This window comes from Artibeus jamaicensis, unplaced genomic scaffold (assembly GCF_021234435.1).
Source record: "Artibeus jamaicensis isolate MK-2021 breed Jamaican fruit bat unplaced genomic scaffold, CSHL_Jam_final contig_388, whole genome shotgun sequence".
In the NCBI taxonomy this organism is placed as follows: Eukaryota; Metazoa; Chordata; class Mammalia; order Chiroptera; family Phyllostomidae; genus Artibeus; species Artibeus jamaicensis.
The window spans coordinates 86,540-99,281 of NW_026521813.1; the positions used below are offsets into that span (position 1 = coordinate 86,540).

Below are 12,742 nucleotides of genomic sequence, written 5' to 3' on the forward strand. Positions count from 1 at the left end.
CAATCACCAACCTTCTTCTCTATAAATTTACTAATTTAGGACAATTCATATAAACAGAATCATATAAAATGTGGCCTTTCCTTAAAATCTTTTAATTTTTCTTTTCTTTTTAAGCTAATTTGAGTTGTGGTCTCCTATATATTCAGAATAGGACAACAAAACTATCACAAATTCTGTTTAATTTTTCTGTAATTCATGAAGATATAAAAATAGTGTAATATTATAGAAGTTACCTTATTTTTGAGACTGTTAGACTATATATCTGAATATATTGTATTATCTCATCCAGAAGGCGATCGGTCATGCTATCAAAATCAGCAAAAGTATCATTCTAAACAAAAGCAAAACAGACACATCATATACTGTATATGTATAATCACATGAAAACTTGACTACAAACATTATTTTTAATTTAGGTACTGAAAATATGGCTAAGCCCAGTTTTTAAAATGGAATTTGGTAAATACAGTATTAACTGCATTAAAATGAGAAAAAGTAAATTTCTAGGGGAAAAAAAGGTTCAATATTTTAAATAACACTTCAGTTAGGTGTTTAACTGTTTAGCCCACTACCAGAATTTAACGTTATCTATAATAATTTAATTAATAAAATATTTGCATAGGAATGTGAAATTCTAGAAAATCCATATGTGAAGAGCTCATAAATAGAACTATAAAATATTTTTACTTACTGGGGATATGCATTAATGTTAAGTTTTACAGAAATTAGAAAAATTATTTCAAAAAATTTATTTCTATCACTACCAGGCAGTTTGTAGTAAGCAAATATTTAGGCAGAAACTAGTATAAAATTATTTGCTTCCACTGAAAACACTGTGATATTGTACCTGATTTCTCTCTGACATAAGAAAATCAATTCTTCCCCCAGGCAGTCCAAGTTCAATGTAAGTTTTTACTAATCGCAGATCTGCACTGTTACCTAGAAAATAAAAAAAATAAAAATTATGTCTGAAAGAGAAGATAAAGTAAAAGGTATTATGATCGTGCCAGTTGTGAATAGACAGTGCAGTGCAAAACAGAGTTGTCAATTTTTATTTCAAAGCTGATTTCCATTAGCCAGACAATACCTTTCAATAGTTTTGTTCTTTAAGTTCTGGTCACATTGATGTTTTTCACCTTCCCACCTAACAGTGTATTACTCTGTGTAGTGCTCTGTCAGCACCCACTTGTGATCACTAGCTCTAGTAACTGTGAAGGACTGACTGAAGCACTCCTTACCATCACTACTCTAAACTACATGATCACAAACCTGGAATGCATTTTAGGTTTAGATTTAATCTGTTAGCTTTCACTTGGTGGTACTGGTATGAATGAATGGAAATAAAAATCCATTTAAATAATCTAGGAGAGTTTATTTTAACTAACTTACAAGATATCTAGAAATAGAAAATACTTATTATAAATATTATGTAGATATTAAGATTTTTATAATATAGACAATATATAAATATAAAGATTATCTTTAAAAATTAGTGGCTTTTTAGCTAGTTCCTTTGGTTTATTTAGGAATAAACATGTCATTATCAATTGCTGAACTTTTACCCTTCATATACATATGGAGATATATAATCTTTTAGGTATTTCATGTACTGAAAGATAACTTTCATTCCTGACTTTAAAAGGAACGCCTCTAGTGTTTCACTACTGAGTATGTGTCCCACTGGCTAGAAATATAAATGTTCAATCATATTAATGATCTAGGGCTAGTTTGATGCTTAGTTGTCATAATTGGGAATGGATAATAATTTTATCAATAGTTCCTTACTTGATTTGCTGATATAGTGTATTTTATTAATAAATTTTAAATATATTCTTATATTTGCATTCTGGGAATTAAATCCTATTTGCTACAGGTTTTTTTGGACATTTAAAAAATTCATTAATTATTTTTCTGTAACACTGCTACAATTTTATTAAGTATATTTATGCCAGGTTGACCTACTCTTTTGGAGGGTTATGGGTGTGATGTCTTTTTTCAGATTTGGTAACAAGGTTAGGTTAACTTTAAGAAACAAAGTAAGCTGCATTCCATAATTGTTTTATATTATTCTGCAACAAATTTATATAACAGAGATAATATTGCCTTCAAAATGGTAAAGTCTACTGAACCATAACATTTTCCTTGGGGGCTAAGGCTTTGAAAATTTCATTACTGGGATGGAAGAGGTTAGTATTTGAGCTATTTCTTTTCTTGAGAGATGGTTCTGTCTTTTTTTTTTTTTGAGAAAATCTCCAATTTCATGAGAATTTACTATTTTGGACCTATTTAATATTTTATAATCTATAAAATCTTTTGTCAATTTGTTCTTAGAGAATAACATGACAGCAATACTCTGCTAGTCTAGAGATATTTGCATCTTCTAATATAATTCCTAATCAAGAAAAAGTCTGTTGAGTAATCAAACTAGCTATCATAACACTATAGCACCATAGTCAGGTTATTTAGAAGGTTAACTTAACACCTAATTAATCAGTGAACCTTTTATTTTAACTTTAAGGTATTGACTTTTGTAGCCCTGAGATACCTGTGAGATTTAAAGAATCCAACTAAGCAGAAATGAGGAAGACTATCAAAGAGAGATAAAATGATTGCCGTGAGGGGACTAATAGCTGGAAAGAAAAAAAAAAAAACACAGTAAGAGTGCACTGGCTGTTGTAGCTCAGTGGACTGAGTGCTGGCCTATGAACCACAGGGTGACAGGTTCAATTCCCAGTCAGGGTATGTGCCTGGGTTGTGGGCCAGGTCCCCAGTTGGGGGCATGAGACACGATCACAGGCTAATGTTTCTCCACCTCTGTTCCTAAATAAATAAATAAATAAAATCTAAAAAATAAAATTAAAGTAAAAGAGAAGACAGAAAAATCCAAAGTTAAAAGTTAAAATAAATAAAATATTGGCACATGGATGTCAGTTTTATGTAAAATTCACTTAAAAAGAAATATAATATTATACTTACCACAATTAAGCATATTCCTGCTTTGGAATGTATTTACAATTCAATTAATTTATGCAATTTAGAAACCTTTTTTTAGTTCAAAGATTAAATAAAATGAAATGAGACCTATTAGGAAAAGAAAACATAATTGAATTGCTATGGGTTACATACCATCTAAACCATGTACACAGACGATGAGATGTACTCCATCTTCAGAACCATCTTCTTCTTCCATGCTAAAATAGGGGGCTGAGGATGCCAGGAGAGGGACATCACTGTACATGAACCCAGGGAGTTTAAGTTGCTTTAATTCTTCTTTTGCCTGAAGGAAGCTGAAGCAAATACTACCTTCAGTTTTTAGAACCAAAAAGACAATCTGCTGAATTTATGGAATTGCAAAAAAGAGGAAACCCAGAAATCATGTTTTTAAAATACTCAAAATATGTGGCATCATCTCAATTACTCTCAGAAATCACAGTAATTTTCCTTACTATTTTTAGTACATATTCTGATCAAATATAACTACTATTTTAAATCTACAATTACTTAAAATATTCTTCTAAATGTGAAATTAAGAAAATAGGAGGAGTGGAATTAATGCTTTTTACAAAATTTTATATTGAATGCATAGAAAAGCTGGAAGAAGTATTAGAAAGATGACGATCTGATGCTTCATCTGTAATTATATCCTGTCCTCTTTACTCCTTTTTAATCTTACATTAAAATAAGGGAAAGAGCTGTTTACGAAGTAAAACAGTGAGAATGGTAGTTACAGTATTTAGTAGATTAGGTTATTTGTATTTTTCTCTAAAAACAGCAATAAGAAGCAGAACCAAGGGGGGATGTGACTAAATATAATTGATGACACATATTCATCTGGAATGAGTGACTGATGAACTTGGGGATTGCAAACATCAAAAGTTATTTTTAACATTATATCATTTGGACTGATAAAACTCAAAAAAAACTGATGAACACTAAACAGAGCAGAATATACTAGGTAAAGACACACAGACAATGTTTTTCATTAATGACTAAGAAACAGTAATTCTTTAATAGGCTGTTATCAGTTATCTGGTTTTGCTAGCTTTAGGCACTATGGATTTTAATTACGTGTATAATCAGAATAATTTGAGAATTTTAAAAATCTACTGAAGACATGCCCAGAACTTTAACTTCAGGGAGTATAACTCTATCTGGAGCAAAAAAGTAGAATATTTTGAAGACAAATACCAGGTTAGTAAACCTATGTCATGGTCAAAATCTTCTGCATTTTTTTTCTGTCCATGAAATCTCAGTCCTGGAAACTACTGACTTAGCTGAGGCAATCTGGGTCTGGTAAGTTTAAAGTTTCTTCTAACCTCTTATTCACTATCTAACATTGTTTTTATTTGCTGGATGTACTTATAAAACCTAACTTTTGTCTTGGAATTAACGTGGGTGAATAGGTACTAATTTAAAAAAAGATTTTAACTGTAATTATTCCATACTTTTAACATAAAACTGCCAATGGAAAATTTGTATCAGGAATGTCTAGCCTATAGAATAGGACAATAATACAGGGAACTACAGGTCTGTCAAATTGTATGAGTTCACTAAAACTGTATAATTAGTTAATTAATTAAAGAAGCACTTTTTGTATTATGGAACTCAGAGGAAAAAATATATGTATATATATAATAAAATATAATATAAAAATGTATCTCTATATTTATCTAGTAGTATGTGTTTTTGTGCTCCATTACTTACGCTTGTATTTGAGGTTTTGGTGAATTTTCATACCAGGAAACTGATGAAGTGAAGCTGTAAGAAGTGCTGCTTGGCTGCTTTGTAATGGCATCAAATTTACTTTTAGAATACTTAACACTACAAGGAGATTCTTGTGGTGCAGATGGGAAGGACAGACAACCAGAAGTACAGACAGCAGGCATATTAATACCATCCCTCAGAAATTCACTGTTTAATTTTTCCGATTTTATAAGTCTTTCTTCTTCTAGTGCATCTCTGTTTGTGTAGTAAGCATTTACTGTTCCATCCAAAGCTGAATAATCTGTTTCTTCGTAATACCCATTTTGAACCATCTGTTGATCCTGCTCTTCCTCCTCATTACCCTGTTCCTGCTGAAGATTACTAATTTCTTTTTCAAGAGTTTCCTTCTGAGGGCTAACTGAACTGTCACAGCTAAGAGCACATGTGTCAGAAATATCCGTACTGCTCTGAGAGCCAAAATAATCTTCCACAAGCCCTTGTTTTACCATATCAGGACTGTTTGAAAAAGGGTCACTTGTACCCAGATGAGTTTCACTTTTAACTGTAGGGGCTTCTGAATTTATTTGTTTGAGATCTAATGCATCACTATTTTTTCTTTCCACAGTTCTATCTTCACTAACTTCTGTATTAGTATAAATGGAACCTGAAACAACACAAGGGGCATCTAAACCAACCAGATTTGAATTTAATGTAACTGCTGTCCCTGTAGAGTCATTAGATTTATCAGGACTCTGGGAGTCTTTACATACAGTGTCCAAGTTAGGTTTGGAGCTGCAACTACTTTTCACATCACTGGAAGTATCTTCATCTGAAAAAACAATTTGTAAAGGGTCTTTAGTGCTCAAATTTAAGAAATTTATTGCTATAGTTTCATTGTCCAAATGCTCTGAAAATATGACACTCTGCTGTTGTAAAACAATACTTGACTTTTTACTGGCATCACATTTTGGCAAATCAATTGTTCCTCGATTTAATACAGTTTTGCTATCACTTAAATGACATTCAGGTACAACAGATTTCTTAGAATTTTCATCAGGTGACAACTCATCATCGGAAGGTAGAGAGTTTATGGACGTCAAAGATGACTGTATTTCACTTAAAGCACTTGTACTTTCAGTACAATGACTTCCTAATGAAAATTTTATATTATAGTCAGGTTTCATCAAAAGCTGAGGAAATAACCTTTCATTATTGTAAGGACCCTGCCCTTGCACAATTTCAAGCACTACATCAGGGTTTGGATGTGTTGCAAAAGAACTTGGTTCACTTTCAACACCTGAATCTGAAAATCTAGATGAGGCATATGTAGCATTAATATCTGGTAACTTAATTGTATCTCCACTTACTACAACATGATATTCTTTTGTATAAGAAGCAGGTTGATTACTTCTTAACTTAGCTAATGATTCTCCAACAGAACGACAGTTTGCTTCCTGCAAAGCCTCCTTTTCAAGTGTTATGTCTTTAGATTTAGATTTACAGTTAGATTCTAAGTACTCAGAGTTGGGTAGTTGTAAACTATCCACAAGTATTTCATCTGGTTGAAGCTCTGTCCAAGGTCCTATTTTAACAGTTTTATCTCCACTGAAACATTCTTTATTGCAGGGATTTTCTTTAATTGTTCTAACGTCTGAAGATGGAATTGCTTGATGATCATGACAATCATCTGATGAACTTCTGGTTGCCACACTGAATTCCACTGGTGTAATTTCATTATCGTCCTGGGAGATATCAAGTTTACCTGAAATGGACAAATTTGCACAAAGATTTAGGTGGCCAGAGTTCAAAGGATCAAAAAAGTCTGGTTGCATGTTTTCAATATCTGGAGACTTTTGTTCAGTCCTATTTGTTGGCAAATAGCTAGTTTCATTTTCACTTGTCTGTCTGATGTAGGTCTTTAGGTCAAAATTATATCCACATACTGTGGGATCCAGACCTTCCTTCTGACTATGTGAAGGACTGCCTTCAAAGCATGTAAACAGATCACTTGATGCTGTACTTTTCAAACATTTGTAGCCTACTAAAACCACAGAATCCTTAGAGTTCTGTTTTATTATTTTTTTTGTATTTTCAGGTTTCATTGTTTTCATGAGTTTAGTGACCTTAACCTTGGATTTATTTGATTCTTCATTCTTTCCTTTTAGAGATTTTGTTAGCTGCTTTTCACCTTCTGTATAGCAAAAATTGGAGGCACCAGCAGGTCTGACTTTCACCTCTGGGCTAGAAGGTCCAGTTATGGATCTTTCTTCAGTGTCATATTTATCCATTCTAGTGGACTCTGATCTCTGAAGATTCTGAACTCCCATCCAGGGTGCATCTAAGTCTTTTATCCAAAGAAAAAGAGATTCAGGTTTAAAACAAGGTGTGAGAACTCATATGATTAAGACTACTTTTTCTGACTATAACTTTCTAATATCCTCAAAAATAAATAAAACTGGAGGGGAAAGGAAACAGACCTACATTGGGGAATGGTTTTATGCATATTAGGAAGAATATACTGAAAATGACACAGGAGCTTATATATTTTAGTTAGATTATACTTACCTTCAATAACTGAATCTAAATACCTATCTTCAAAGATTATAGGTAATGAATTGAGATCTCCATCTAATTCACTACATTCAATAGGTAGGGGTGGAAGAGAACTGCAGAAGGAAGTATTTTTGATAGCGGTGCACATCTGTAGATGACTCTGAGCACTGAAAAATATTTCTTAAGTCAGACTGTAATTTAAAAAAATTACACCTACTTCCACTTAACAGATTCTATACCCATTCGTTCCCCTTCCCCTCACCATTCCTATGCCCCTTCCTCAAGATATAACCTCCTTATGAAAGAGCTCATTGTTCAGAGAGAAAAACTGGTAAGAAGATTACTGAAAAATTATCTGTTGAAAAATTATCTAATTTCTATTATTTTCATCTATACTTTTAAATGTTATTTCAAAGTGACTTACCTATGCTTAATGTCTGAACTTCCTCAGTTCTTGAGAATAGCATATAGGAGAAAACTCAAATGCCTACTAATGTTTTGATGGTAGTGAAAAAAATGCATTTCACTGCATTTTTACATATTGATAAATATATACATATTGATAAATATGTACTTATACATATTGATAAATATAATTAATAGCTTTTTAAAACAAGATGTATAACTTTCTAGTACAAAACAAATTTTTTAAAAACATTTTCTCATGGAATATTTTAAACAAATCATAGTAAACAGAATATTGTAATAAACCCAATCACTCAGCTTCAACAATTAACATTCTGTCCTTCTTGTTTTACCTATACCCCCACTCACTATTTATCCTCACATTCCATTACTATTTATAGTTAATTTTTTAGGTAAATTCACATGACTGAAATATACAAATCTTAGCCATTTGACAAATGGATACCTAATACAGGCTATTTCCATCTACCCAGAGAATACTCTCATGTTTTTCCAGTCAAACTCCCAGCCTAAGTCAACAATAAAACAACCAGTGTTCTTTCACCTTAGTTTTGCATGTTCCAGAACTTCATATAAATAGAATCATACAGTATCTACTCTTTTAGGTCTAGCTTCTTTTGCTCAGTACAATGTCCTTAAAATAATCTTTAAAGCCAAAGTAAACCAATCAAAATATACTTGGCAGCAGATATAAAAGAACACAGTGCCAGTCAGACTACTTAGGAAAATCTCTAATATACAGTAATGAACATAAGAGATTCTGACCTGTGGAAATAAAGATACAACAAGATGGCCAAATAGAAGACTGCAGCTAGAGCTGTATGGGACTACCAACATTATAGTATTACAGATCTGATTATGTGGGGAGGGGATATAGTGCAACACACATCTTCATATAAGGTATGCGTCTTCCATAAAAGTAATTCATAAGATTAGGTCTAATTTGATTAAATAGAGTATATTTGAAGAAATTCTCTTAATTTCTTCATTTTGAATATTGTGTATTCTATCACTGATAAATCTTGAAATGAACATCAAATGTAAAAAGATAAAATCATTTTAATTTTGGATTTATGCTACTCACTGAAGTTCCTGATATGCAATGATAGCTTCTCGTGGATGTTCGAAACAAAAGAATGCCTCGGAAAACCTGCGTACCTAAAAAATTGCAAAAGGGAACATGAATAACATGGTACATTTAAAAAAGTCAATCAGCCATGAAATGATAGGGAAAGAAAACCCTTCAGTGGGCCTTCCCTAACCACCCCTGTGAGAATTAATCTCCTCCTCAGTGTTTTTAAAGAACTGTATTCTGGTACTGTGTGAAATAAAAGAAACAACAATGTAAAATGAGAAATTTAGGTTTACATTACAGATCCACCATTTATTTTCCTTGAAGACAAAAATCTATTTCTCTTATTCACCACTACATCCCCAGTCTCACAAACAGTACCCAGCACATGGGGAAAAAATGATAGAATCGGATAGCATTTCCACCATGCTATGTGCCAGGTATTCAAGCAAATGCCATCCAAAATGGCTCACTGACTTACTGGTATTGTGACTTTGGCCATTTCACCTGAGCCTTGGATGATTCATTTTCAAATTCTGCTTAACACTTGTTCTATATATGAGGTTATTTTGAAGAATAAATGAGATAAAAACAAACTATTTGATAGCAGTTTTTAATCTGGAAAATGCATATATATAAAAGCTATTGTAATTGCCATTATATCATTCACAACTTTTTTCCTTAAAATAACTGCTCGTGTGAATTGTTTCCTAATGTATAATATATATATCTTGGTATATTATATATATCTTGGTATGTTATAGAAGCAAGTACTTGGTAAATACTGGTTGAATCTAATTAAATACTTCTTTCATCATGTTTGTATTTTTATCCTTTCATTTCTAATTATGCGAAACAAGAACCTGTCCGCTACTAGAGCAATATGAAAGCACTAGTTAGGAGATGAAAAAATGTTTTGCTTGGAGGATATTGGAAGGAGATACTATTTTATGTCTCAAAATTATATTACATCTAATTTTCTTTTCTAAAGAAAAATATAATTTAGGGTTCTTTGGCTTTTAATATACAATACATTGGTGATATATTTTACTGGTTATCAACATGTGGCTAGTTGAATTTCTGACTTATTAAACTTGTTTCCCTAAGCGGTGAGACTGGGTCTTCAGAGAAACAAGACAATGAGGGAGGTAGGGACAGGAAGGTATGAGGCATCTACAAAGATGCAAGATGTGTCTTTACTTTCAAATGTCCTCCAACTGCCTCTTTTTGCTAACACAGAGGTAAAGATGAAAAATACCTGTCTGCCTGTCTATCTATTAGAGATGTTTTCCTTGAGGGCTATAAAATATGAACAAATGCAGCCCGAAGTCATCTGGATTTGTTCAATTGTAGCCAGGACTACAAAACTGGCTAGTTGCTTTTCCTTCTCTCTCTGCTTTCCCTGATTCCTACAAGAACCATTCATTTCTTGACAGCACTCTACCTACCTGGCTCTGTGCTAATAAGCACTTCATTTCCTTTCTTTCATTTAAACCATATAAAAACCATGAATGAGAAAATGGGCACCAAGAGGTTAAGTACCTGGCCAAAAGATAACACACCTAGCAAGTGATAAACATGGGATTCAAATAAAAATTTGAGAAATTCCAAATCTTGTGCTCCAAACCTCTTATTGCTTTCCTTTTGTATTAAGAATCCCTGTTACCAGAAACTGCTTTCCTCTGTGCACCCATGCAAAGATTTCTTTCTAAATTCTCCCGCCACAATTTTCATGCTGTGTAATGAATAAGCCTATTAACTGCATTGTGTGGGCATAACTAAATTATGCCTGCCATCCAGTGACAGCACAGCTCAATTTGGGGCAAAAGACATACATGGAAATAATGTTAAATTTACAAATTCAAACTTAAGATATGAGTAATATATATTATGACAAATTAGTGTGCTATTAACACCCTGATTTCCAACCAGGGTGTCACAAGAACTTTTAAAACATGCAATACCAGACTATTTAGTCAGGGGCACTGACTTCTTCTCCCTTAGATTGTGAAATAAAAAAACTGACAATGGAGACTTCCACCAAGATGGAGGCGTAGATGGAAACACTTTGCATCCTCGCACAACCAAATCTAAAAACAACAAAGTTTTAACAACAATAAATGCAACCAAACCACACAGAAAATCGAACAATATGGAGTCCGAAAACAACAAACCACTCTGCTAAACTGGTGAGAGGGGCGAAGCCAGCAGCGGAGCACGTGGGGCAAGAAAGATCCCCCAACCCAGGCAGTGCGCAGGCAGCTGAGGGTGCGGATCCCAGGTGTGGGCTTGCTACCGGCAGACCCAGGGAAGAGGCTTAACTGGCTGTCTGCAGGCGGTTGTGCATTTGTGCGCAGATAAACCAGTGAAGAGGTGAGCATTGAGACAGATCGAGCAGGCCCCTGCGGGGCAGGGCGGCGGGCTCCCACATTTGTGCTCAGATAAACAGGCAGGGGTGAGCAGTGAGGCGGACTGGGCAAGCGGAGAGGACCGCCATTGCTCCCTCTCTGACCCTGCCCCCACATACAGCATCACAAACCAGTGACCTGGGTGGCCCCACCCTGGTGAACACCTAAGGTGCCTCTCCTCACATGCAACAGGCACAAACATGGCTCAAGAACAACTCAGAGCTCCAGAGCCAATAAATCTAAGCGATGAAGAAATAGCCATACTTTCAGATGCACAGTTCAAAACACTGGTGATCAGGATGCTCACAGAACTGGTTGATTTTAGTCACAAATTAGAGGAACATATGAAGACTAAACTAATTGGTAATGCACAGGAAACCAATAGTAATGGAAAGGAAACTGGGACTCAAATCAAGGAAATAGACGAGAAGGAAGGAAAAAAGAACCAAACAGAAAAATATGAAGAAACAAGAATTCAAAAAAATGAGGGGAGGCTTAGGAACCTCCAGGACATCTTTAAACATTCCAACATCCGAATTATAGGGGTACTAGAAGGGGAAGAGAAAGAGCAACGAGTAGAAAAGTTATTCGAACAGATAATAAAGGAGAACTTCCCCATTCTGGCAAAGGAAATAGACTTCCAGGAAATACAGGAAGCTCAGAGAGTCCCAAAGAAGTTGGACCCAAGAAGGAACACACCAAGCCACATCATCATTATATTAGCCAAGATGAAAATGAAGGAGAGAATTCTGGAAGCAGCAAGAGATAAGGGGACAGTCACCTACAAAGGAGTTCCCATCAGACTGTCAGCAGATTTCTCAAAAGAGACCTTACAGGCAAGAAGGGGCTGGAAAGAAGTATTCCAAGTCATGAAAACCAAAGACCTACATCCAAGATTGATCTATCCAGCAAAGCTTTCATTTAGAATGGAAGGGCAGATAAAGTGCTTCTCAGAGAAGACCAAATTCAAGGAGTTCATCAGCACCAAGCCCTTATTATATGAAATGTTAAAGGGACTTACCTAAGAAAAAGAAGATAAAAAAGATGAACAGTGAAAGGACAGCAAACTCACACCTATTAACAACCACACCTAAAACAAAAGCAAACTAAGAGGACAGCTAGATTAGGAGCAGAACCATAGAAATAAGATCACATGGAGGGTTAACAACAGGGGAGTGAGAGAAGGAGAAGGGGGGAGAAGGTATAGAAAATAAGTAGCATAGACAGTACACAGAAAATAGATAGGGGGGAGGGTAAGGATAGTATGGGAAATATAGAATCTAAAGAACTTGAGACACGTGTTCATGAACTAAAGGGGGGAAATGGTGGGGGAGGGATGTGCAGAGTGGAGGGGAATGGAGGGGGGAAATAGAGCAAATGTAATGGCATAATCGATAAAATAAAAAATATATTAAAATAAATAAATAAATGCCAAAAAAAGTGACAATGCCAACACAACAACAGCCATTCCAATGTGAATGAATCGAAATTATTCCTATTTTTTGTCAGACTGATAAAAAATCTATTTTTTGGTGGGCCGTAGATTTTTAGTAATTAGTTTATGTGTGCCATGAAATGG

General features: G+C 34.3%; 1 protein-coding gene across 6 annotated transcripts in view; it reads right to left on the bottom strand.

Annotated features, from left to right (window-relative positions):
- FAM135A (family with sequence similarity 135 member A) overlaps positions 1-12,742 on the bottom strand; it is a 98,022-nt gene that overhangs the window by 20,373 nt on the left and 64,907 nt on the right. For 4 of the 6 annotated variants that reach the window (XM_053664988.1, XM_053664989.1, XM_053664987.1 and 1 more), the window contains 6 exons: positions 8,768-8,841; positions 7,270-7,424; positions 4,705-7,048; positions 3,127-3,287; positions 848-939; positions 234-331 (listed from right to left, as the gene is read on the bottom strand). In XM_053664988.1, coding sequence (XP_053520963.1) covers positions 234-331; positions 848-939; positions 3,127-3,287; positions 4,705-7,048; positions 7,270-7,424; positions 8,768-8,841 — 2,924 coding nt within the window. The remainder of the gene's footprint in view (positions 1-233; positions 332-847; positions 940-3,126; positions 3,288-4,704; positions 7,049-7,269; positions 7,425-8,767; positions 8,842-12,742) is intronic. The other 2 variants (XM_053664993.1, XM_053664991.1) reach the window with 1 other exon arrangement.